Here is a 26,715-nt window from a genome sequence, read left to right as displayed (position 1 = left end):
TGGCTCACAGCCTTGAAGCTTATTGCAGCACAAGTGAATATCTAAATACTTCACAAATGTTAACTAGTTTCTTGCTCAACCATCCTTTCAGGCAGTGAGTTCCAAACATCCACGCCCTTTGAGTGAAATGTTTTCTCCTCAACTCCCCTCTTAGCATTCTGCCTCTTACCATAAATCTATGTCCCTTGGTTATTGACTCCATATGGAAAACGTGCCTTCCTATCCACTCTATTTTATATGCTTCTATCAAGTCCCCCCTCAACCTTCACTGCTCCATGGAAACCAGCCTCGGCCTATTCAATCCTTCCTCCTAACTCAAACCCTGTACCCCAAGCAGCATCTCGATAAATCTCCTTTGCACCCTCCCCGGTGAAATCACATCCTTTCTACAGTGTGGTGACCAGAACTGCCCACAGTACTCCCAATTGTGGCTTAACCAGCATTTTATACAGTTCCAGCATGACCTCCCTGCTCCTGTATTCTATTCTACACCTCAGCTAATAAATGCAAGTATCCCATATGTCTTAACCACCATATCAACCTGCTCTGCCACATTCAGGGATCTGTGAATATTCGCTCCAAGGTCCCCCTAATCTTCAGTACCTTCCAGGTCCTACCGTTCATAGTGTAATCCTTCGTCTTGTTAGCCCTCCCCAAGTACATTACCTCACTTTTGTGAGTTAAATTCCATTTGCCACTCTGCTTCCCACTTGACCAGTCCATTGATATCCCCTGGGAGTCGGCAGCTATCCTTCATATTTACCACCCTACCAATTTTCATGCTACCCACAAACGTCTTCAACATATCCCCTACATTTAAGTCCAAATCATTAATATACACCACAAATAGCAAGGGCCCCAGCACAGAGCTCTGCGGAACCCCACTGGAAACAGACTGCCAGTCATAGGAGAGTGATGCTTTCTGCCTCGCAGCCAATTTTGGATCCAATGTGCTACTTTGCCTTGTATTCCATAGGCCCTTACTTTCTTGGCCAGTCTGCCATGGGGAACTTATCAAAAGCTAAACCCATATGGATCACGCAAAATTCATTACCCTCATCAACACTTTGATCAAATTTGTCAAACATGGTCTTCCCTTAACAAATCCATGCTGATTATCGCTGATTAATCCGTGCCTACCCAAGTGCAGATATGTTCTGTTCCTCAGGATTTTGTTTTAGTAACTTCCTCGCCCCCAAGGTTAGACTGAACAACCTATAATTTCCTGATCTGTCCGTGCTTCCCCTTTTTAATGATGAGACAATGTTAACAGTCCTCCAGTATTCTGGCACTTGTGGCCAGAGAGGATTTGTAAATTACTGCCAGTGCCCCTGATATCTCCTTCATGCCTCCCTCAACAGCCTGGATACGCCTTAACTAGGCCTGAAGATTTATTTACTTTAAAGGCTGCTAACCATGCTTGTGCCACCTATCATGTTAATTTCCTCTAAATTTGGGCTCACAAAATTTAGAAGGGGTTTCTCTTTGCATCATGTATCTATAATTGTTTGGTAGTACAGATACTGAATATTGCTGCAAAGAGACATTTTCAGTTTTTCATCTTGTGCTCATCAGTACATGTGCAATAATACAATTTAGGGGAAATCAACAAATTTATACTGTGTGGGAAGAGAGTGCTGATTGGTTGGCAAGTGACCTCTGGTAAAGGTATTGCCATGGAGAATGCACCAATTGTTGATGGCTGACAGTTAACTGCCAAGCATTGTTCTAAATTTGAACCATGCAAGGCATTCTCTGAGGAATGAACCAGCAAGTGGCTGTCACTTCTACTCCATCCCACCAGTTGAGTGTATTAAGATTGTGATATGCAGTTATTTTAAAATGTACCTAAAAATAATGAAATCATTCTGTCACTCACCACTCATATCTGTTGTTCCTTGACACAGGTATTTCGGTACCTGCATTGCCTGTTGAATTTGCTAAAGCAGCTGCTCAACCACCACTGGGGATTTTGCCATTTCACTCCAATCAGAAACTTCTGGGACAAGATACAACCGAGCAAAAAGCCTTGTTGGAGAAGTCCAGTATAGTCATTGGGCCACCTCCAGTTTCTGCTTCTGTCGCACAGGCACACCTTCAAGGAATTCCTAATTCTATTCTGGGAAGTTTGATCACCAGTCACCAAAAACAACACATCCAGCCAAATGCATCTATGAGTGGTGCTGCTTGGGTAAGCGATTTTCCCCCCTCCCCACACCTAACAGCTCGAGTGCAAATATGTATACAATTTGCCTTGGAACAGTGTGGAAGAAGTTTCTTACGGTTGTGTTTCTTGAGAGTATGCTATTTTATAATGAAGTGCAAAATAATTCCTGTTATGTAATTTTTTAAAAGATGTATTTTATTACAAATCTGTCAAAACTGGTTACAGAAAATAAACACTTCAGGAAACATACTTCCCAGCAATCTAGAATAAAGTCTGTACAAATTCTTCCACCCTGGCGATGAACAACCCCTCAAACATGGTCACAAACATCCCCCACCTTTTCTCCAAACCCCTGTGGAGCCCCTTAACTAATACTTTATCTTGTCCAACCGCAGGAAGTCGTACAGGTCATCCAACCAAGCCGCTACCCCCGGTGGCGATGCCGACCGCCACTCCAGTAAAATTTGCCGCCGTGCAATCGGAGAGGAGAAGGCCACGGCACCTGCCTTCCCCCTCTCCATGAGCTCGGCTTCTCTGAAATCCTAATTATTGCCACCAATGGGTCCGGGCCCACCTCCTCTGCTATCCTGGCTAAGACCATGAACCCTCCCGCCCAGAATTTTCCCAATTTTTTTTTGCAACCCCAAAACATGTGCGTGTGATTCACTGGCCCCCGCCCAACTGCTTTTCACTCATCTGCTACCCCCTGAAAGAACCCACTCATTCTCGCCCGAGTCATATGCAGCCTGTGCACCACCTTAAACTGTATCATGCTCTTCCTTGCACAAGAGAAGGTGCCGTTTATCCTACGAAGTTCATCTCTCCATACTCCCCAATTGATCTCTCCTCCCAACTCTGCTTCCCATTTCTCCTTGATTCGGTTATGTAATTTAGGCAACACTAAAATATCCTTATACCAAATGTCCTAAACAGACACAATCATTATTTGAAAAAATAAATGGGCTGGAATTTACCGGGCGTTGGGATTTTCTGTCTCCGCCAGCAGCGCAGTCCCACCTGCAGGTTTCCCGGTGGCTTCAATGGGAAATGCCATTTTCAAGCAGCGGGAAGAGAGAATCCCGCTGCCATAGAATCCCGAAAGTGCAGAAGGAGGATATTCGACCCATCGAGTAGGCACCGAACTATGTCCTGCTCTATCCCTGCAACCCCATAACCTGACCTTCACATCCCTGGACAGTAAGGGTCAATTTAGCTTGACTACTCCACCTACCCCGTGCATCTTTGGACTGTGGAAGGAAACCGGAGCACCCGGAGGACACAGACAGTGACCCAAGGCTGAAATTGAACCCGGGTCCCTGGCGTTGTGAGGCAGCACTGCTGACCACTGTGCTACCGTGCTGACGAAAAACATGCTCCTGGGGGACCGGAGAATGCCCCCAAGGGAATTGCCTATATAACGCAGCTGATCTGCTAGAGTTGGCATAACCAGCCTTCTGGCAAGAACATAATGCCAGAAATTCAAAAACTAAGGGTAATCATTTACACAAGCAAAAGAAAAAGGAGTAACGTGAGCATGTGCAAAAACAAAACATCATGAAATAATTTCACTTGTATATTCATTTTTTAAAAAATCTAATTATTCAAGTGTACAAAACATCACAAAGTAAAACTATGAGCAGTAGAACTTGACAGTTCTGTTTTTTGCTGTAGCAAACGAGGATTGGTCTGCACAACTCTGATTAATATTCTGGTTATCCTTTTCGTCACTACTTTAATGAACAAAATGATGGCCACTGCTTGAATAAATGAAACAATTTGAGAGATGCTGCCCATTTCAGATTTGATGGGATGCTGGAGATGCACAGATTGAACTGCACTTGGGCAGACTTTCCCACCATTGTAACAGTGAAATAGCCTGCTTGTTGTTACAATCTCTATAGAGACCAATAACTTTTCAAAAGGATATTTGAATTTCCAGGGACTGGATTGGAAAGATCAGGCAACAAGATGTTACGCTTTAAGACTTGCTGTAATAAACACACTGAAAGCAATATTCTGAACTTCAGCAGGCAACTTATTCTCTAAATTACAGCAAAGATTCCCAATTTAAACTTTAAAACATCTGAAAATCCCCCTCCGTGATTATACTTTGTCCCTTAAGTGGACACTTGATTCGTCTGGAACCTGTCCAAAGCTATTCTCAGTTCTTGATGGCTTGCTTCCTTTTCCTGAATTGACGTTTACTGAGATTGCCCCCCCCCCCCCAAAAAAAAGCCAAAGCAGGTGAATTTTCCAGCCTAATTTAAATCCTCATGAACCTGGTCTCTTCAATCTGAGCCCAAGCTATCACTCACATTCTGTATGGTAAGCATTAGAGAAAAGCTTCCTCTTTACCTTTATTCTCAGTGATTTTTGCAGCCATACCTGTTTCTGTCAAGTTCATTGATATCTTAGAAAACCTTGTAAACCGATACAACAGTGACTTGTTATGGACGTTACCCCCCCCCCCCCCCCATAAAGCTCACCTCCACAGCAAAGTAAATCATGTGGACCATGTATCCAAGTAGAAATTCTTATTTTTTATTTATAAATTTAGAGTACCCAATTATTTTTTTTCCATTTAAGGGGCAATTTAGCGTGGCCAATCCACCTAGCCTGCACATCTTTGGGTTGTGGGGGTGAAACCCACGCAAACATGGGGAGAATGTACAAACTCCACACTGACAGTGACCCAGAGCCGGGATCGAACCTGGGACCTCGGCGCCGTGAGGCATCAGGGCTAACCCACTGCGCCACCATGTTGCCCCATAGAAATTCTAATTGACTGTCCTTCGCAGCCCTCAACCATTCTGTCTTGGAATTAAATAGTTTTATTAACCACTTGCAAAACCTTGATTTCTCACATTCTGGCATTTCATCTCCTGTATGATTTGGAGACTAACAGTCAATCCAAAGCCATCACAGATGCTGTTGCTGCTGTCTACAGGGTATGAACATCCTGCACCACCTTCCCAGCAAAACAAGCTGGGCCCCTAACAACCAAGCCACCCACGCTTGGGTGCTGGGCAGAATTCAGAACACGTCACATGACTCCTTTCAATCCTCCATTTTGCCATCTCAAAACATAATCTTCTGAACTTCATATTTGCAACATTATTTCTGTCCAAGTTCACACGTGGAAATGGTCAGTTGAGCATGTACAAAAGGTCACCTAGAATTTGTGAAGTGTATCTGTAGCAAGAGTTGTTAGCTACAGAAGAGAAGGGGAAAAAATGTATTCCAATGTTCGAAACCTGACTCATTCATGTATCTTATGCAAACTGTGTTACGATCCCAGAATGGAATCCTGGCTCAAAAGACTAATTTTTACTCCATTCCTCCCAAAAAGTCACAGGACCGCGAATTAGTTTTAATAACAAGAAAAAAGAAATTATTGAACATGAAAAGTTGGACTATGGTGCAATGCTCCATTACTCCCCCTTAGCTTTACAAATATATACAAATTGTAAGGTTTTTTTAATAAACATTTTATTGAGGTATTTTTGATTTTACAACAAAATAAACTATATATAAGTCTATAAACCTAGTGCAAAAAGCCTGCTTCCTCCCTTACAGGTCCCACCTTTGTTAACCCCCTACTCTAAACTAACCTAACTCCCCACCACCTTCCGCTGACTATGAATTTTCTGCAGAGAAGTTGACGAACGGTTGCCACCTCCGGGCGAACCCTAATAGTGACCCTCAAGGCGAGCTTGGTTTTCTCCAGACAAGAGAAAGCTAGCCATGTCAGATAGCCAGGTCTCCGACATCAGGGGCTTTTGAGTCCCTCCAAGCTAATAGTATCCATCTTCGGGGTATCAGAGAGGTGAAGGCCAGAACGTCTGCGTCTTTCTCCTCTTGGATTCCCGGGTCTTCCGACACCCTGAAAATCGCCACCTCCGGACTCGGTGCCACTCTTGTTTTTAACACCGTGGACATGACGTCTGCAAACGCCTGCCAGAATCCCCTGAGCTTTGGGCATGTCCAAAACATGTGAACATGGTTCGCTGCCGCTGACCCCCCCCCCCCCCCCCCCAAACACACCTTGCGCACCTATCTTCTACAACAAAGAAGCTGCTCATCCGAGCCACTGTAATGTGAGCCCGGTGAACGACCTTAAACTGTATCAGGCTGAGCCTGCCGCATGTTGTGGACGCGTTGACGCTACATAACGCATCCACCCAGAGACCATCCTCTATCTCTCCTAACTCCTCTTCCCACTTGTACTTCAGCTCCTCCGTCTGCGTGTCCTCTGACCCCATGAGTTCCTTATGAATGTCAGAGACCTTCCCTTCTCCCACCCACACTCTGGAAACTTCCCTATCCTGTATCCCCCTTGGTGGTAGGAGCGGGAAGGTTGAGACCTGCCTATGTAGGCAGTCCCGCAACAAATTGTAAAGTTAACATTGGTTACAAAGTATATCTTGGGCTACAATGGTCTCAGCAATGTGCAGACCCTTTAAACACAGGCTGGCTGTGGTCGGGACACATTTAACTCAGAACGCAAATGAATTTCTGTGGATTTCTCCTCATTCCCTTCAGGAGATTCGTATACCATGAACCGCCTTGTCTGACTGAACTCTGGCTTCTACATGAGTGATTTGAAACCCTGCTTTCCAAAAGATACACTTTCAAATCTTCTTTTAAATGAATCTTTCCCTCTGCTGTTTCCATCAAGGTTTCGTTTCCATCAAGGTTTCATTTCCAGGTTTTACACCTTCCCCTTCAGGATTTCTTTGCCTTGACTGTTGCACTGATTTCTTTGCCTTGACTGTTGCACTAACTCTCCACAATTGCTTTAACTATTGATTTCCATATTGTATCAAGATGGCACCAAACTTTTGATTTACCTCTGAAGTCTGCTTTCCTACTTTAAATCTAGGTGCTGTAGCTGTTCTTCAATTCTATTTTTCCCTTGAATTCTCCTGAACAGTGTTCAACTTCTTTGTCTCTGTTCCTTTTAACTTCAGTCTTCCTAACACATTCTTTCTGTCCCAATTCCCTGGATGTCTGGACTTTATCTGATTCTTTGGGAAGTCTGCATTTTTTCAGCCCCTTGCCCTATCCAGCTGTTCCTCTGGTAGAGCTGAATGAAGATCGCGCCCTGGCTTCCTCTCTCCAACTGCAATATATCCAGCTAAAAACTAAACTCAAAAAGGCTTCCTACCTTAAAGATGCCCCGATTGCTAAGCAATGACTTTATGCTCTTCTGCAAGCTTGTTTATTTCTCATGCCGTAACCTCCTCGAAGCACAATAGAAGCACAATTTAAAATGAGTCCTCCTCTCTTTCTCTCTCCTCTTTCTCCCCCCCCCCCCCATACCGTTGTCCAGCATGAATCTAACTATAGCTTTACCCATCCTTACACAGAAACACAAAAGGATACTAATTTGAAACTATACCTTCAAATATTTGCCAATACAATTGTAAATCCCTTAAAACTACCTTTGCTTTCCTAAGGTTTGTTAACCCAGAAATCTTTAGTAATTTTAATAGAAAAAACAGAAAAGAATAGTTGCAAGGGTATTAAACAAGTCTATTCAAATAATTAGCAGAGGAAAATAAAAGTCCTGTTTGTTTTAAAGTCTTCTTTCTCCACAGAGTAGTGCAGCAAGCAACCAGACATCATTGCTGGGAATCCCACCACCTGATCTAAAAATGCCGAATAATCCTTATCTTAACTTTTGCAATATTCTGCCGAATCTGAATTTGCCTGGTGAGTAATCTGGAGAGGTGTCCCCTCCTTTTTTTTGTATGGCATTAATGAGCGGATCGTGTTATTGATGTTTTAAAATAGAGCAGGGCACTGGTTAGAGTTCGTGGAATGATAAGGAGATGCTACAAATATTCTGCCATTGATTCAAAGCTAAATGCTCTCTGTGTAAAGCACTATTTTCTACACTCTTTTCTACCCAAAGTACTCTTTTACTCCTTTGAAAATATTGGTGTCTTTATTGAAATATTGTTGAATATCTTCCTTGATGTCCAGAATTTAGGTGTGCAGCGCACATAGCTGATCAGTGTTCAGGTTGGTTGGGCTCTGATTGCATGCTGCAATTGGTTTATACCAATTAGATTTATCTGCACAGAAAACAGTGACATTCTCCCTTATCTGGAACTTTTATTTACTGAGAATTATTATTTATAATCTTTAAATTTTGAGACTGTTGAATGAAAGTGTGCATCTGTGGGTATGGACAAACCCAAGCTCAGGTGTATTATTTTCTACATTCAAATATCTAATGCTGTTTCATGAACGGTGAAGGTAATGGAAAGCTGCCACTGCCTGTGAAGTTGGAACTTTTCAAGAAGAATAGGAAGATATATATATATTTTTTTATTTCTGCGACCTCTTCCAATGCAACCAGCGAGTTTAATTTTATTTGACTAAATATTAAACCCATTTTCTTGTGTTCACTGCAGTTGGAAATGTCACTAAACATACTCCTGGGCAACAGCACGCTGGAATCCTGGAGTACATGTTAAATCCAGCCATCTCAAGAGCAGTTACGGCACCTGAATTGTTGCAGACATCAGCCTCACAGTACACATTTGACTGCTATCCTGAGTACGCATCCAGCTGTGGGGAATATTCACAGGTAGAGTTACAATTTATTTTCTTGTTTTGAGGCCAATGAAGAATGATCAGAACATAATTTTTAAATGTATAAAACAAGGGATTCTTGGATGTACTTTATTAAAATTTGAAATTAGCTCAACAGAACTTAATGTAAACCTAATTATTGTTCTTGTGTAATAGATATTCTGTAGTGACTTGCTGTACCTTATGTTTCAATGTGTTTTGTGTGAATTGAAAAATACTGAGAAGGGGACAGGCAAGGGTAGCTAAAAGTTTCAATTGTGAAACGTCAGAGTTGCATTGGATGTAAGTTGAAGGTTGGGCACGGAGACAGGATGGAGGAGGCAACCAGACAACCCAGTGACCAAACCCAAGACCTTCCTGGTCTGTGTACTAATTTCCCCACTGAGTCATATAGATGCAATTCTAGAAAATAGTTCCATTGTTAATTTTTTACACTTGTTTGGAAGTCAACTTGTAGTGCAACAAGTATTCATGACTGATATGTAATCATTTATTTAAAGTTTGATCTGTGTTGGCGATAGGTAAAATTAACGTGGCAGGGGACCGGAGCCAAATTGTAGCATTAATAAGGATAAGCAAAGTGCTCAAAGAATTGGGCAATGCAGATATAGTAACAAATGGTAAAACATTAGGTGAGGGTCAGTCTTGGAGGCAATACAATATGGTCCAAGTAGGGTTTAAAGTGCATGTATATAAATGCGCAAAGTATTGTAAATAAGGCGGGAGAGCTGCACGTGCACGTAGCTACATGGGAATATGAAGTTAGGGTGATCGGGAGAACTGGCTCAAAAAGGGCAGGGCATGGTACCTTCCCCTTCCATAGGTAAATTAGAACTCTGTATTTTTCAATCCCCCATTACATGTTAGACTAAACATTGAAAATAGCCTGTGAAATTGTTTCTGTATTGGTAGGATACCATGCAACAGTGGTACCCGAACTATGTGCCATCACATAGCTCGTCCGAGACGTTTGTAGCAGGGTGTGAGAAAGAACAGAGTGAGGTAAGTGAAATTGCAACGATTGGCATTAATTAGCTATAGAAGTAGCACTTGCAGATTGTACAAATCCCATGGTGTATTGCAGTCTTATGTAACCTATATATTTGTGGACGCTGAAATAAAAACAGGCAAATGTTTTTTGTTTGCTCTGCACTTTTTGGTGCTGTTGGTGTTGAACTCCGCAATTTGCTGCAGTGTCGTCCAAATCGGAAGCTCCTTACTGCAGAGTCAACTGTGTAGCTGTTGATCCTTGGTGCTCCAATATGCTCTGTTGCCATTTCTGTAATGTTTAATAAATTGTCATTGAGTTTTGTGAACAAGAACTGTGCAAGGGAGTAAGAGTGTGATAAATGTGAGGATTTATTTGTGTTAGATGTTTACAGCAGCAGTGATAGTTTAGGCACGGTGAACTGAACACTAATTCACCTGCATAATAAAAGCCACAATTGGGCTGAATTACTGCTTGACATTCCGTGCCTTAAAGGAGTGTCATGATGTGGAGATGCCGGCGTCTTCACCTGAGGAAGGAGCAGCGCTCCGAAAGCTAGTGACATCGAAACAAACCTGTTGGACTTTAACCTGGTGTTGTAAGACTTTGTTAAAGGAGTGTGTGTGCAGTGAAGGGAAGGGGATTTTATAAGCGCAAAATCTGATTTGAAAGGACCATCTTTTGGAGTTGCTCTCGAGAGAAGATAAATTCTCCTCGCACTTTCAATGTGGTCACTTTTATAAAATAAATTGCAGCACTTTTTAAAAAATGGACAATGCCAACTTCATATCTACCAGCACTTCATCTATTCAGTTGTCCTTGCAAAACGAGGCAACAGAGCAATGAAGACCATTGGGAATTGCAAAAATAGCATCTCATGTTTACACAGGCAGTATTGGCCCTCCCTTATCTCGTAGCATGAAGCACTATCCTTCATCTTGGGTATAAGGACACTATGTTGTGCCATGGTACCCGCCCGGCGCCGCAACAAACGTTGGCTTTTCCCACCTCTTTCTAACCCATTGATGCAAAGACCTCTTGATGTCTCATCATTACTCTGACCCGAGATGAATTAATTTGAGCATAGATCAAAGTTCAACTTTAGAAACCCTCCTTTTCGTGATTATGAAGCATTTATCCATCAACCACATTTATCTACTGTATTGCATCCCAGAGTACAGACTACTTTCACTTTCATGGGATTATTTATTTGAGATGTTCTCTGACACCCTTCAAGGTCTTTCCTTTGAGTACGCTAGCAGTCTTTTGAATTTTTTCCTTCCCAAAATTCCATTAGCTTGCATTCTCTGCATTTAAGTTACCTGTTTCTCTATTTTAAATATTGTATTTTTATTGCTCTTAAGTACCAGCACCAGCTTTTGTTCAGACATTCATAGCTCCTGATGAAATGTTCTATAATCAGGTATGAAACTAAAAATGCATCTGTGCTGCAACAACTAAGCCAATGAGTAATACCATTTATTTCAGCATCTTCTCTTTCCATAAATTGCCACTTGCCTACAGTTACGTTTTCAACAACCTATCTTGATAATTTATTGTATGATCCTACTTTTGGATGGAAAACATAGAAATATGGAAAATAGGTGCAGGAGTAGGCCATTCGGCCTTTTCGTGCCTGCACCACCATTCAGTATGGTCATGACTGATCATGAAAATTCAGTGTCCCATGCCTGCTTCCTCTCCATACCCCTTGACCCCTTTAGTCACAAGGGCTACGTCCTGCTCCCTCTTTAATATATTCAACAAAGTGGCCCCAACAGCTGTCTGTGGTAGAGAATTCCACAAGTTCGCAACTCTGAGAGAAGTTTTTCCTCATCTCAGTCCTGAATGGCTTACCCCTATCCTTAGGCTGTGACCCCTAGTTCTGGATGTCCCCACCATCAAGAACATTCTTCCTGCATCTAGCCTGTCCAGTCCCATCAGGATTTTGTGTATCTATGAGATGCCCTCTCATTCTTCTAAACTCCAAGCCCAATTGGTCCAGTCTTTCTTCATCTGTCAGTCCTGCCATCCTGGGAATTAATCTGGTGAATCTTCGCTGGACACTCAATAGCAAGAATGTCCTTCCTCAAACTTGCCGACCAAAACTGCACACAATACTCAAGGTGTGGCCTCACCAAGGCCTTGTGTAACTGCAGCAAGACACCCCTACTCCAATACTCACATCCTCTCGCTATGCAGGCCAACATGCCATTAGCTTTCCTCACTGCCTGCTGTACCTGCATGCCAATGTTTAGCAACTGTTCCACCATGATACCCAGGTCTCGTTGCACTTCCCCTTTTCCTAAACCGCCACCATTCCTATAATAATCTGCCTTCCTATTTTTCCCTCAAGTGGAAAAACCTCACATTTACCCACATTATATTGAATTCTGCCAGATTTCCCATCTCTCACTCAGCTTCTTGATTGTTTCCTGATTTTAAGTTTGTTTAGAACTCGATCACCATGACAAAAGCCATTGTTATCCTTGCTTTTCAGCCTTAAAAAAAAACTTGTTACTCCTGTTATCAGTTCTGTTTAATTATATTCAAGTGAAGGTCATAAATTAGGGTCTTTCTTGAGCAGTTATAACAAGATACTCATTGAAACTGGGGTTTAGTTGAGTTAGGAGATTATACTTGTTTCTCTTTGAATATTAGACAAGAATAAAGATTAGCTCCAGTTTTAAACTTCATCAGTTGACTTTTTTTAAATCTAACCCCCTGTTCTTCTCCCTTCCCCCATTATTTGTAGGGTATTTCGCATTATGGATGTTGGTCCTTCATCGAGACTTCATTTTTAAAGTCAGTTTAGCCACGTAAATATCTATGGGGCAAAATGCACATTTGTTTTATGTATAAGAGACTTGAACATTTTCACTTTCCCTTCTGAACAGCCTTTCCAAAGTGCATTTTTCTTTGTGCTTTTGGAATAAATGCTCCCAGTTGCTTTTCTAGAGTTACTGGTGTAGATGTGGGGTCCATGAATCACTGGCAACAAGGATTTTCTGCAAGATAGTTTATTCATTAACTCTGCAGCTACCTCAACACTTGCGCTCCACCTGCGCTCCTAGGGATATCCTACTCCTGCCACATGACCTCTTTTTGAGCTGCATCGTCCAGTTTTCATGTGACAACTTGGTCTACATCTTCCCTGTTTCGTTGGGGCACCTGGTGGCATGAGATGTAACCATGTGCACAATAGGAAACTACGTACAGACGATTGTGTGACATACAAGGTAACGATGCATAACTATTTACATATACAACAAAAACAAAATGCTGTACAATCTCTGCATGTTTGACGTCGTCTATGGAGAGAGAACGAAGTTGCCGCTTTGAGTTTGGATGGCTCTTTGTCAAAGCCCCTGTGCCGTCACCCAAACAGGTCTTCAAGGAGGTTGGTACATTTTTCCACGTGCCGTACAATCTTTCCTCCGATCCTCTAGCTTTAGGAATTCAGCCAGGTCTGAGAGCCATTCCTAGCCTCTGGGTGGCGCAGCCAACTTTCATCCTAGCAGGAGTCTCCGCGAGGCGATCATGGAGGCAAAGGCCAGGGCGTCTGCCCCATTCCTTGTAAAGAGCTCTGGGTGCTTCAACACCCCAAAGACTGCCACAAATGGGCATGACTCCATCTTGACCACCCCCCCACTACCCTGGACATGACCTCAAAGAAGGCTGTTCAGAACTCATTGAGTCTGGGGAAGGACTAGAACATTTGGGTGTAGTTGGCCCAGCCCCCTGGCACCGTTTGCACTTTGTGCTCCACCTCCAGGAAGAATCTGCTCATGCGGATTCTTGGTTAGGTGCATTGTGTTGCATAACGCTTAGCCCTGCGCAAGAGGAGGTGATCCTGTGCAGTGTCTCGATCCAGAGTCGTCGTCCTATCTCCACGCCCAGTCCCCCCCCGTCCCATTTCCGTTGCGTTTCATCCAGCAGAGGTCTTGACCTTTTCTGCAAGTGGCCTGTATATGTTTCCACATTTGTCTCCCGTAAGCCAGTCTAATGTCACCATTGTGTCTAAACGTATGTGTTCGGGTAGCTGGGGTAATGTCCTGATCTCTTTACAGAGAAAATTGTGCAGTTGCTAGTACCGAAGCTCATCTATCGGTAGCTGGAGTTTCTCCGTTGGTTCCCCCAGGGTCGCTATTTTACTATTCTTCACCCTAGGGGTCTTTCTGTTCTCTTTCCATGTCCTAAAATTAGTGTCCATCCTAGCCGGTGTAAATTTACAGTTGTTGCAAATGGGGGCCTCTACAGACATACCACTGAGTTTGAAGTGGTGTCTGAACTGGTTCCAGGTTTTTAATGTGGCCACTACCACAATGCTCCCAGGGGGTGGGGGCGCAGGCAGAGAAGAGAGTGAGTGAGATGATGGTCAGAGCCTGGAGAGAGATCCCCTGCAGAAGGCCTCCATTTGGATTCAGCCTGCCTCCAGCTCTCTCTCTCTCTCTCTCTCTCTCTCTCTCTCTCTCTCTCTCTCTCTCTCTGATCAGAAGAGGAACCTGGGCAACACTTCATTTTGATTGTCTGCACCCTTCCTTCTAGCAAGAGAGAGACCCAACTTTGTAGGTCCTCCTTCACCTCCACCAAGCTCCACTTGTGGAGCCTCGTCCAGGTGTGAGCTATCTGCCGTTAGCTGTCTGCCCTTGACAAACCTGGTCACTTCTGGCATGCAATTCTCCAGGCAACTCGCCAGTGCTTTAGTGTCAATATTTTAAAAAAAGATGGGCTGTATGACCAACACTCTGTTGGGCCTTTTGTCTTTTTGGGGGAATCAGTGAGATCGAGGCCTGTGGCAGCGTGTGTGGCAGGACCTCCTTTGACCGTGAATCGTTCAACGTCTCCTGCAAGTGCGGGGCCAGGGCTGTTACAAATGTTTTGTAAAAGTCTACTGGCAATCTATCTGGTCCCTACAGCTTCCCTGACTGCATGGAATCTATGCATTCCATGATCTCGTCAAGCCCTAATGGTGCTTCCAGCCCCTGATTGTCTTCCCCCACCACTGGTATGTCCAGTCTATTGAGGAACAGTTTCACCCCCATGTCCCCCTCCCGGGGGTCAGGTGCACAGGCCTTGGGAAAAGTTTGCAACGGCCGTGTTAAATTTGTTTGGAGCCACTGCCATCCTACTGTTCCTGGCTTTGCACTATTTTTTTTGCAGCAGCCTGATTCCTTGGTTGTTGCGCCAGCATGCGGCTGGCCATATCTCCATGTTCGTAAAAGGCCCTCGGTGACTGCGGAGCTGGTGGACTCCTTTCCCCTTGGAGAACAGATCGAATTCCATCTGCAACTTTTTCCTCTCTGCCAGCAGTTCCATGGTTGGGGGCATGGCAGATCTGCCAGTCCACCTTTAGTATGGAGTTGATCAGCCGCTGCCTAGTGATCCTTTCCTTCCTGTCCCTATGGGTCCTACAGTTACTGTGAAGAGCCCCTAGTCACCACATTCTGGCACCTGATCGGGTACACGGAGGGAGAATTCAGTGTCCAAATTACCTAACGGCACGTCTTTCAGGACTTGTTGGGAGGAAACCGGAGCACCCGGGGAGAATGTGCAGACTCCGCACAGACAGTGACCCAAGTTGGGGATCGAACCTGGGACCCTGGCGCTGTGAAACAACAGTGCTAACCACTGCTGCCGTGCTGCCCATGCAACTGTGGATAAAGGCATGACTTGCATTATTGCACTCTTCATGACCACAAGACATCTCAAAGCACTTTATGATACACTTTTGAAGTGTAGTCACTTTATAGTTTGAAACATTGCACCCAAAATGTGCACAGCAAACTCTCTCAAACAGCAATGTGACAATAACGACCAGATAATCTATTTTTGGGATGTTGACTGAGGGATGAATTGTGACTGGACACGGGTGGAGGAAACGAGGGCTTGCCTTCTGGCAGCTTTTAGGTTGTCTTTTTGAGTACTTTAATATCAAAGGGCAGCACGGTAGCATAGTGGTTAGCACAGTTGCTTCACAGCTTCAGGGTCCCAGTTCGATTCTCGACTTAAGTCACTGTCTGTGTGGAGTCGACACGTTCTCCCTGTGTGTGTGGGTTTCCTTTGGGTGCTCCCAATTTCCTCCCGCAATCCAAAGATGTGCAGGTTAGGTGGATTGGCCATGCTCAGTTGCCCAAAAACTTGGGTGCGGTTGCTGGTAACGGGGAGAGGGTGGAGGTATGAACTTGGGTTGGGTGCTCTTGCCAAGGGTCGGTGCAGACCCGATGGGCCAAATGGCCTCCTGCACTGCAAATACGGTGATTCTATGAAAGGAAGTTTTGGCTCTTGTGAAGCCAAATGGTCTGTATCAATTTAAGGTCATGCTATTTGGAAAGAAGAATGCACCAGCAACATTCTAAAGATTAACCAACAGTCATCTTGGATCTAAACAATTGTGCAGTGTACATTGATGCTTTCGTGTTCAGTGAAAACATAGAAGGAGCATTTGGAACTGTCTTTAAATTATCGATTGATTAAAGGCAGTTGGATTGGTAGTAAGTTTGGCTGAGGATGAATTTGCAATAGGTCAAGTCACTTTACGCCATACCATTGGACATGGTCAGATGGCGCTACGGAATGTGAAGACGAAAGCTATTGGAGAGTTTCCAATACCATCAATTAGGAGAGAGGTACTGAGATTTCTGGGCATGTGTTTTCTACCTGAAATTCGTGCCAAGCAGCGTGGTTGCTCCCCTGACTGAAAACCACGAGTTTCAGTGAACGTCAGGCTGTCAGGACGCATTCGAATAAATCTGAAGAGAATCTCAATTTCTCTCTCTCTGTCTCTCTCTCTCTGTCTCTCTCTCTCTGTCTCTCTCTCTCTCTCTCTCTGTGTCTCTCTCTCTCTCTCTCTGTCTCTCTCTCTCTCTCTCTGTCTCTCTCTCTCTGTCTCTCTCTCTCTGTCTCTCTCTCTCTGTCTCTCTCTCTCTGTCTCTCTCTCTCGCTCTGTCTGTCTCTCTCGCTCTGTCTGTCTCTCTCGCTCTGTCTGTCTCTCTCGCTCTGTCTGTCTCTCTCGCTCTGTCTGTCTCTCTCGCTCTGTCTGTCTCTCTCGCTCTGTCTGTCTCTCTCGCTCTGTCTGTCTCTCTCGCTCTGTCTGTCTCTCTCGCTCTGTCTGTCTCTCTCGCTCTGTCTGTCTCTCTCGCTCTGTCTGTCTCTCTCGCTCTGTCTGTCTCTCTCGCTCTGTCTGTCTCTCTCGCTCTGTCTGTCTCTCTCGCTCTGTCTGTCTCTCTCGCTCTGTCTGTCTCTCTCGCTCTGTCTGTCTCTCTCGCTCTGTCTGTCTCTCTCGCTCTGTCTGTCTCTCTCGCTCTGTCTGTCTCTCTCGCTCTGTCTGTCTCTCTCGCTCTGTCTGTCTCTCTCGCTCTGTCTGTCTCTCTCGCTCTGTCTGTCTCTCTCGCTCTGTCTGTCTCTCTCGCTCTGTCTGTCTCTCTCGCTCTGTCTGTCTCTCTCGCTCTGTCTGTCTCTCTCGCTCTGTCTGTCTCTCTCGCTCTGTCTGTCTCTCTCGCTCTGTCTGTCTCTCTCGCTCTGTCTGTCTCTCTCGCTCTGTCTGTCTCTCTCGCTCTGTCTGTCTCTCTCGCTCTGTCTGTCTCTCTCGCTCTGTCTGTCTCTCTCGCTCTGTCTGTCTCTCTCGCTCTGTCTGTCTCTCTCGCTCTGTCTGTCTCTCTCGCTCTGTCTGTCTCTCTCGCTCTGTCTGTCTCTCTCGCTCTGTCTGTCTCTCTCGCTCTGTCTGTCTCTCTCGCTCTGTCTGTCTCTCTCGCTCTGTCTGTCTCTCTCGCTCTGTCTGTCTCTCTCGCTCTGTCTGTCTCTCTCGCTCTGTCTGTCTCTCTCGCTCTGTCTGTCTCTCTCGCTCTGTCTGTCTCTCTCGCTCTGTCTGTCTCTCTCGCTCTGTCTGTCTCTCTCGCTCTGTCTGTCTCTCTCGCTCTGTCTGTCTCTCTCGCTCTGTCTGTCTCTCTCGCTCTGTCTGTCTCTCTCGCTCTGTCTGTCTCTCTCGCTCTGTCTGTCTGTCTCTCTCGCTCTGTCTGTCTCTCTCGCTCTGTCTGTCTGTCTCTCTCGCTCTGTCTGTCTGTCTCTCTCGCTCTGTCTGTCTGTCTCTCTCGCTCTGTCTGTCTGTCTCTCTCGCTCTGTCTGTCTGTCTCTCTCGCTCTGTCTGTCTGTCTCTCTCGCTCTGTCTGTCTGTCTCTCTCGCTCTGTCTGTCTGTCTCTCTCGCTCTGTCTGTCTGTCTCTCTCGCTCTGTCTGTCTGTCTCTCTCGCTCTGTCTGTCTGTCTCTCTCGCTCTGTCTGTCTGTCTCTCTCGCTCTGTCTGTCTGTCTCTCTCGCTCTGTCTGTCTGTCTCTCTCGCTCTGTCTGTCTGTCTCTCTCGCTCTGTCTGTCTGTCTCTCTCGCTCTGTCTGTCTGTCTCTCTCGCTCTGTCTGTCTGTCTCTCTCGCTCTGTCTGTCTGTCTCTCTCGCTCTGTCTGTCTGTCTCTCTCGCTCTGTCTGTCTGTCTCTCTCGCTCTGTCTGTCTGTCTCTCTCGCTCTGTCTGTCTGTCTCTCTCGCTCTGTCTGTCTGTCTCTCTCGCTCTGTCTGTCTGTCTCTCTCGCTCTGTCTGTCTGTCTCTCTCGCTCTGTCTGTCTGTCTCTCTCGCTCTGTCTGTCTGTCTCTCTCGCTCTGTCTGTCTGTCTCTCTCGCTCTGTCTGTCTGTCTCTCTCGCTCTGTCTGTCTGTCTCTCTCGCTCTGTCTGTCTGTCTCTCTCGCTCTGTCTGTCTGTCTCTCTCGCTCTGTCTGTCTGTCTCTCTCGCTCTGTCTGTCTGTCTCTCTCGCTCTGTCTGTCTGTCTCTCTCGCTCTGTCTGTCTGTCTCTCTCGCTCTGTCTGTCTGTCTCTCTCGCTCTGTCTGTCTGTCTCTCTCGCTCTGTCTGTCTGTCTCTCTCGCTCTGTCTGTCTGTCTCGCTCGCTCTGTCTGTCTGTCTCTCTCGCTCTGTCTGTCTGTCTCGCTCGCTCTGTCTGTCTGTCTCTCTCGCTCTGTCTGTCTGTCTCGCTCGCTCTGTCTGTCTGTCTGTCTCTCTCGCTCGCTCTGTCTGTCTGTCTCTCTCGCTCGCTCTGTCTGTCTGTCTCTCTCGCTCGCTCTGTCTGTCTGTCTCTCTCGCTCTGTCTGTCTGTCTCTCTCGCTCGCTCTGTCTGTCTGTCTGTCTCTCTCGCTCGCTCTGTCTGTCTGTCTCTCTCGCTCGCTCTGTCTGTCTGTCTCTCTCGCTCGCTCTGTCTGTCTGTCTCTCTCGCTCGCTCTGTCTGTCTGTCTCTCTCGCTCGCTCTGTCTGTCTGTCTCTCTCGCTCGCTCTGTCTGTCTGTCTCTCTCGCTCGCTCTGTCTGTCTGTCTCTCTCGCTCGCTCTGTCTGTCTGTCTCTCTCGCTCTGTCTGTCTGTCTGTCTCGCTCGCTCTGTCTGTCTCGCTCGCTCTCTGTCTGTCTCGCTCGCTCTCTGTCTGTCTCGCTCGCTCTCTGTCTGTCTCGCTCGCTCTCTGTCTGTCTCGCTCGCTCTCTGTCTGTCTCGCTCGCTCTCTGTCTGTCTCGCTCGCTCTCTGTCGCGCTCGCTCGCTCTCTGTCGCGCTCGCTCGCTCTCTGTCGCGCTCGCTCGCTCTCTGTCGCGCTCGCTCGCTCTCTGTCGCGCTCGCTCGCTCTCTGTCTCTCTCTCTCGCTCTCTGTCTCTCTCTCTCGCTCTCTGTCGCGCTCGCTCGCTCTCTGTCTCTCTCTCTCTGTCGCGCTCGCTCGCTCTCTGTCTCTCCCTCCCTCCCTCTGTCTCTCCCTCCCTCCCTCTGTCTCTCCCTCCCTCCCTCTCTGTCTCTCCCTCCCTCCCTCTCTGTCTCTCCCTCCCTCCCTCTCTGTCTCTCCCTCCCTCCCTCTCTGTCTCTCCCTCCCTCCCTCTCTGTCTCTCCCTCCCTCCCTCTCTGTCTCTCCCTCCCTCCCTCTCTGTCTCTCCCTCCCTCCCTCTCTGTCTCTCCCTCCCTCCCTCTCTGTCTCTCCCTCCCTCCCTCTCTGTCTCTCCCTCCCTCCCTCTCTGTCTCTCCCTCCCTCCCTCTCTGTCTCTCCCTCCCTCCCTCTCTGTCTCTCCCTCCCTCGCTGTCTCTCCCTCCCTCCCTCGCTGTCTCTCCCTCCCTCCCTCGCTGTCTCTCCCTCCCTCCCTCGCTGTCTCTCCCTCCCTCCCTCGCTGTCTCTCCCTCCCTCCCTCGCTGTCTCTCCCTCCCTCCCTCGCTGTCTCTCCCTCCCTCCCTCGCTGTCTCTCCCTCCCTCCCTCGCTGTCTCTCCCTCCCTCCCTCGCTGTCTCTCCCTCCCTCCCTCGCTGTCTCTCCCTCCCTCCCTCGCTGTCCCTCCCTCCCTCGCTGTCTCTCTCGCGCTGTGTCGCTGTCTGTCTCTCTCGCGCTGTGTCGCTGTCTGTCTCTCTCGCGCTGTGTCGCTGTCTGTCTCTCTCGCGCTGTGTCGCTGTCTGTCTCTCTCGCGCTGTGTCGCTGTCTGTCTCTCTCGCGCTGTGTCGCTGTCTGTCTCTCTCGCGCTGTGTCGCTGTCTGTCTCTCTCGCGCTGTGTCGCTGTCTGTCTCTCTCGCGCTGTGTCGCTGTCTGTCTCTCTCGCGCTGTGTCGCTGTCTGTCTCTCTCGCGCTGTGTCGCTGTCTGTCTCTCTCGCGCTGTGTCGCTGTCTGTCTCTCTCGCGCTGTGTCGCTGTCTCGGATCATTAAACGTGGCTGCAACTTTAAACCTGTGTGCTTTACAGCCTTCTTACTTGTGACTCTGGAGCCACTGATGCCCGACTCCAGGGACATGCTGCACTACCACGTATTGCCTGGCCTGAGCCAAGTGGTCAGAATACAAGAGCAAAAAGATTATATTGGATTTGGAAGAGCCACTAATTCAGTCTCAGCCACCATAATTGCATCCAGTTCTGGGTGCAAAAGTTCAGGAAGGATGCAAAGACATTGGAGAGTGTCAGGTTTGGGTGGTGGGGACTCCCTTGGGTTGGGGGGACGTTCCTCTTTGGGGGGACGTTCCTCTCCAGCGCACATTCCCCTCAAATACATGCCCTGGAGCTCAGATTACAGCCATTATTTCTCGATGCCCCTCCTTCATGTTTTGCATCCCTTCCTGCTCTCTCGTTGTCTCTTGGCTTCATGTTTTGCATCCCTTCCTGCTCTCCTGTTGTGTCTCTGGTCACTTCCGCTGAGTTTCTTTGAAACTGTGGTAGTGGGATAGTAATAATACAAAGTGTTGGGGAGGGGGAATGCGCTCTGTGCCATAAAGTTTAAAAGTTGGAGAGAAGCAGTGTTACAGAATAGTGGCAATATAAAGCACTATTCACTGCTGACTATGTTTGACACCCTGCACTGGTAGCTGCATCCATATTGGTGAAGCTGGAGGTCAGCTTAGGGCACCCATCCATCAATTTAATCACTTATAACGATGCAACAATCCAGTTATATGAGCAGCATTGAAGGAGAAAATGCCCTTTTTTGTTATTTTAAACTATTACAGTCATAAGAAAAGCTACTAGGAATGGAATATTGGGTGGGGGAGAGAGGAATTTAAATGTGAAACATGAGGGAAGGGGAAAAGTCCAATGCATATCAATTTTAAAGCGTACATGAATATGTTGCTTAGTGACAGGAATAATTGAGAAATACAGTGTAACGGTGGGGCAGATTGAGATGTCTCAAAAGTACAGCATCGTTGGCCCATATAGCCTTTCCCATTCCTGAAAACTCAAAATAGTGGAGTGGTTTTATTTTTCCTTCCAGAACACATCTATAAATACTAATGTGGACTACAGTATGGCTGTGCAGGTGGTTCCTTCTTATTATGCTGCAAATCAAACCTACTTCCCTGGAAGCATGCAAAGTGGCCAAACTAACAAGGTAGGGTTAATGGATAATGCAAAGTTAAATGTTAGCTTGAATTTAGATGAGAAATTGGTAATTAAGTTAATTCCCTGGCTCTTACTTGGACAAATTCAGACACTATCAAGCTGGGATAGGGGATGGGAAGAAGAAAGTTAGGAGCAGTATGCTAAAGGCAGCCAAAATTCTACAAAGTTAGCTGAATTATAATGAAATCAATATTGAACATACAAATATATAGAAATGCGAAACTGCAAATAACCTCCAGGTCCATCTACTTTGCCCCACACAGTTGGGATAAACCGGAAGAAAAAATGGATGACATGCTATTTCATCTGATGCACAAACTCGGTGTGATTTGGGTATCAAGGTTTCTGAATAGATTTGGTACTTAACAGACACAATCCCTGCAAAATAGCAATCAATGAAGTGAATAGAATGTTGAACCACATAGAGGTCAAACCAGAGGATATAATGTTGAAATAGTTTATCGTACTCTGGTCAGACCGCCTTTTGAATGCTATGCCTAAGGCCAGTGAGACGCAAGAGTATACTTCAAGCTGGAGCAGAGAAGAGCTGTGAGGTTAATTGCTTGTGTTTGAAGGCTATGTTGAGAAGAGAATTCTAACATTGCCCCAAAAAGTAGATTGTAGAGTAATGAGAGGTATAAATGAATCCTGTACCTGCCTGTGATTTTGGAACAGTTGATATTTCTGCGTGATAAATGTGAAAATGTTTATCTCGATTGGAACAAAAAATTGAGAAATTTGTTTGAGATGTGTTTTTATTTTAAAAACTCGTATTAAAGCTCCTTGTGACCCCAAGAGTAAAAACAACATCTAATGTGCCATTCAACCATCTAGACCAGCATGCCCAAAATTTGATTTTCCAAACCAGCTGAATTAGCTGTCCAAGTAAACAATGGGAGAACTGGGATCCTGCAATTCTCTAACTCCATTGTATTACGAAAGGGGGGGAAAAAAATCACCACTCTCTTGTTGCTATCCAATAATTCCTGCTGAAATATGCATGTGAGGGGCTGTTTAGCACAGGGCTAAATTGCTGGCTTTGAAAGCAGACCAAGGCAGGCCAGCAGCATGGTTCAATTCCCGTATCAGCCTCCCCGAACAGGTGCCGGAATGTGGCGACTTAGGGGCTTTTCACTAACTTCATTTGAAGCCTACTTGTGACAATAAGCGATTTTCATTTCATTTCATGTGATGCAGGAGGACAGAATCTGGGTAATATCCTGAAAGTTTTAATGTTACTGTTTTAAGTCCATATGTGATAAACATCAACTGGGGAAAGCCGTCAGAGCCATGTCCGTCACTGGACAACATCCTTTGCTGGGAAGTGGGTAAAGGGAGAAAAGGTGGCCCTAAATCAATACTCAACTTTGCCTGGTTTTAGACTTTAATTCAAAGCCCTCCAGTGCGGAATGAGGCCATTCGCCCCATCGAGGCTGCACCGACCCTCTGAAAGAACCCACGCCCACTCCCCTGTCCTATCCCAGTGACCCCCACCTAACCTGCACATCCCTGGACATTTAAGCGGCAATTTAGCATGACCAATCCACCTAACTTGCACATCTTTGGATTGTGGGAGGAAACCGAAGCAGTGGGAGAAAGCGCAAACTCCACACAGGCAGACCACAAGGCAGGAATTGAACCTGGGTGTCTGGCGCTGAGGCAGCCGTGCTAACCACCATGCCACCCCCTGTGAAGAAGTATTTGGGCATTTTTTTCATTTGCTATGTATGATTTTTAGTCTTGTATACAAGTGATATAGTAATGTTGCTTACAATGTCGAAGCATTTTCCAAAAGACTCATGATGACAGCCTTTCACAAAGGATGTAAACTACCACTTGCTACTCCTGCCAACATAGTGAGATATTTTCCAGCTGACATCGAGAGCTAATCAATACATTGAATTCCATCTCTCTCATACCAATGTGGTTCTTTGTTTTCCACAAATTTGCAAGTTTGTTTGGTCAATTTCTTCATTCTCAGCTGTGAAGTATCACATGCAATCCTGACCTTGTTCTCTGACACCTATGACCAGGATCAGTGTATCACTGATCAGGAACAGGAACCTACCCCGGGGAAAATTGAGACAGAGTTTGCTGTGCTTACCACTTCATTAAGATTTCACTTCAGTTTCCAGCTTTGTTTCTTGTCAATTGAAATATAACTGCTTAAGTAGGGTATCACAAGGTAACTGGAACTCCTGTTACTGCACCTTCGATTCACTCTCCTCTGGCGAGAAGAAGGGAACAGAGGGAGGGGAAATACACTAACTTCGATTAATTTTTTCCTCTCTTGGCAGGGATCTCCTTGTGCTACAGCCCAGCAGTCACTTGCTCCAGGGGCTGGAATCCTAGGTCCAGCCCCAGTGGGAAACCCCATGACTAATTTCAAGGTAAATTTCAAATCCATTTTATTTAACTTGTAAGAGTCTGAATATGCACATTCTTGCTGTTGTTGCATTTACACTGGTTACATGATGTATTATTTGCAGTATCTCTTGTTCCACGGCCCTACTCGTGGATAGCACCCCCAGTTCCGCCTGCAATCTCTGTCTCTCCCTGAGTAGGTCCTCCGCCAGGGGCACTGCATGCGCCTCGTCTATCCGGTGAATTTCCCTAACCAATCTATCCATTTCTGCTCTGTCCGCCCTGATCCTGTGAGCCCGAATTGAGATCTGCTCCCCCCTCACTACTGCCTTCAGCGCCTCCCACAGGGTCGCTGCTGAAACCTCCCCCGTATCGTTCACCTGCAAGTAATTTTGCATACACTTCTGAAGTCTCACATATCCCCATCTCCGACAACAGTCCTACGTCTAACCTCCATTGCGGGCGTTGGTAATTCCCCCCCCCCCCCCCCCCCCCCCCCCCCCCCCCCCCGACCTGCAGGTCCACCCAGTGCGGGGCATGGTCCGAGATAGCGATTGCTGAGTATTCCGTATTCTTTACCCTCCCCAGTCCCTGCTCACAATAAAAAAAATCAATCCTAGAATATACTTTGAACATGCAAATAAAACGAGTAGCCCCTTCCCGTCGGCTGTCTGGCTCTCCATGGGTCCACAGCCCCCATTTGCTCCATGAACCCTTTCAGCTCCCTTGCCATTGCTGGGAGTCTGCCTGTTCTGGGACATGACCGGTCCAGCCACGGGTCAAGGGACCGTATTAAAGCCCCCCCCCCCCCCCCCATTATCAACTTGCGTGAGTCTAGGTCCGGGATCTTCCCCCGCACTCTTTTGATAGTCAACGTCGTCCCAGTTCGGCACATATATGTTCACCAGCACCACTCTTATCCCCTCCAGCTTGCCCCTTACCATAAGGAATCTGCCCCAGCCGTCTGCGACTACGCCCTCCGCCTCAAATTGAACCCGCTTATTGATCATAATTGCTACCCCCCTGGACTTAGAATCCAAGTCCGAGTGGAAGACCTGGCTGATCCAACCCTTCCTTAGCCTAGTCTGGTCAGACACTTTCAGATGTGTCTCCAGCAACATAATAACATCCGCCTGTAGAGCCCGCAAATGCGCGAACACACGTGCCCTTTTAACTGGCCCATTTAGTCCCCTTGCATTCCAGGTCATCAGCCTGGTTGGGGGGCCCCACCCCCTGCCGGTCAGCCATAACCTTTCTTGGGCCTGCCCCCGGCCCATGCGCCGTGCCATTCCTGGCTCGCCTGTTGGCTGCCTCCACCCCTGACCCTCCTTTCCATTACCTACTTCAGATCTCTCTCTCTTTCTCTCCCCCCCCCCCCCCCCCCCCCCCCCCCCCCCCCCCCCCCCCGGGCAACATCCCCCGATAACTCCACCCCTGCCATTCACTGGCTGTATCCCCCCCCAACCTGACTAGCCAATCTGCTAGCCCGGTGACTCATCGCTCCGGCGCCCCCCTTGTCTCACTCACACTGTTTCCCCGACCTCATCTCCCCAGCGCACCATCCCCCACTCTGACCCACTGGAGCAGTCTCACTAAGATGGGAAAGATCAAACAAGATGTAAATATCAAAACAGCACCGCGAGGCTGCTCCAGGTACAACACAGTTCCAGCTGTGTACACAGAAAAGTGTTAACCCACGTCCCTTTCTGAGCACCAAAAAATATATATATAACACCGCAATAACCCAGTACCTGTACATCCCCCATCCGAAACAAACATTAAAAACCATAGACATAAATGAAATAAAAGCCCCCAACCAACATCTTTAATCCCCATTGCTGACCGGCCACCCTTTTGTCACAATACAGGCTCCAGCGCACTCAGAGCCCAACAAAAGGTGCCCACCACAACAGAAGAAGAAAAAGGGAGAGAAAAAAAAAACAACAGAAAAAAAGGAGAAAGACCATTCGAAAGGGGGCAAAAATTGCCCACAAAAAGTACACCACAAGGCACCTTTTAAAGCAGTAAACAGTCGACCTACAGTCCAGGCACAGTAGGCGTCCCTTCAACCAGTAATTCTCGGACCCTAGCTTGCGTCCGTGGGTCCTTTTTTCGAGACCAGCCCCTGATCCCTCACAAAGTCCATCACTTCTTCGGGCTCGGAGAAGTAATGGTGTTGGCCTTGATGCGTAACCCAAAGACGGGCCGGGAAGAGCAGACCAAACTTCACGTGCTTTTTGAACAACACCATGTTAACTTGTTTAAAGGCTGCTCGCCGCCTGGCCACCCTCCTGGCTTAGGTCCTGGTAAATACGAAGGACACTGTTATTCCACGTGCTGCTCTTAGCGCTCTTTGCCCACTGCAGCACCCGCTCCTTCTCCCACAAACCTGTGGAACCTAACCACCATCGGACGGGGGGGACCCCCCGGACGCATCTGCCTCGCCTGTACTCTGTGCCCCCTCCATCTCCGGCGGTCGTGGACAGGCTTCAGCCCCCATCAGCTACATCAACAGACCTGCCACGAACGCTGTGGCATCAGCTCCCTCCGCCCCCTCCGGGAGGCCGATGATCCTCAGATTTTTGTCTCCGGGCTCTATTTTCCAGCTCCTCTACTCTGTCCAGCAGTCTTCTCTGTCTCACCTATAAACCCGTCGACTTCTAGCACAGCTATCGTCTGCGCGTCCGACTGCTCCTCCACCGCTTCCCCCAGCT

The 26,715-nt window shown here is 46.9% G+C and overlaps 1 protein-coding gene across 3 annotated transcripts in view; it reads left to right on the top strand.

The window, feature by feature from the left end:
• raver2 (ribonucleoprotein, PTB-binding 2) overlaps positions 1-26,715 on the top strand; it is a 133,868-nt gene that overhangs the window by 97,126 nt on the left and 10,027 nt on the right. For 2 of the 3 annotated variants that reach the window (XM_072511132.1, XM_072511131.1), the window contains 6 exons: positions 1,908-2,191; positions 7,768-7,882; positions 8,590-8,765; positions 9,683-9,772; positions 21,510-21,626; positions 23,935-24,027. In XM_072511132.1, the coding sequence (XP_072367233.1) occupies positions 1,908-2,191; positions 7,768-7,882; positions 8,590-8,765; positions 9,683-9,772; positions 21,510-21,626; positions 23,935-24,027 (875 nt within the window). The remainder of the gene's footprint in view (positions 1-1,907; positions 2,192-7,767; positions 7,883-8,589; positions 8,766-9,682; positions 9,773-21,509; positions 21,627-23,934; positions 24,028-26,715) is intronic. The other variant, XM_072511133.1, reaches the window with a different exon arrangement.

Source organism: Scyliorhinus torazame, chromosome 7, assembly GCF_047496885.1.
Source record: "Scyliorhinus torazame isolate Kashiwa2021f chromosome 7, sScyTor2.1, whole genome shotgun sequence".
Taxonomy (NCBI): Eukaryota; Metazoa; Chordata; class Chondrichthyes; order Carcharhiniformes; family Scyliorhinidae; genus Scyliorhinus; species Scyliorhinus torazame.
This window is presented reverse-complemented; position numbering and strand designations above follow the sequence as displayed.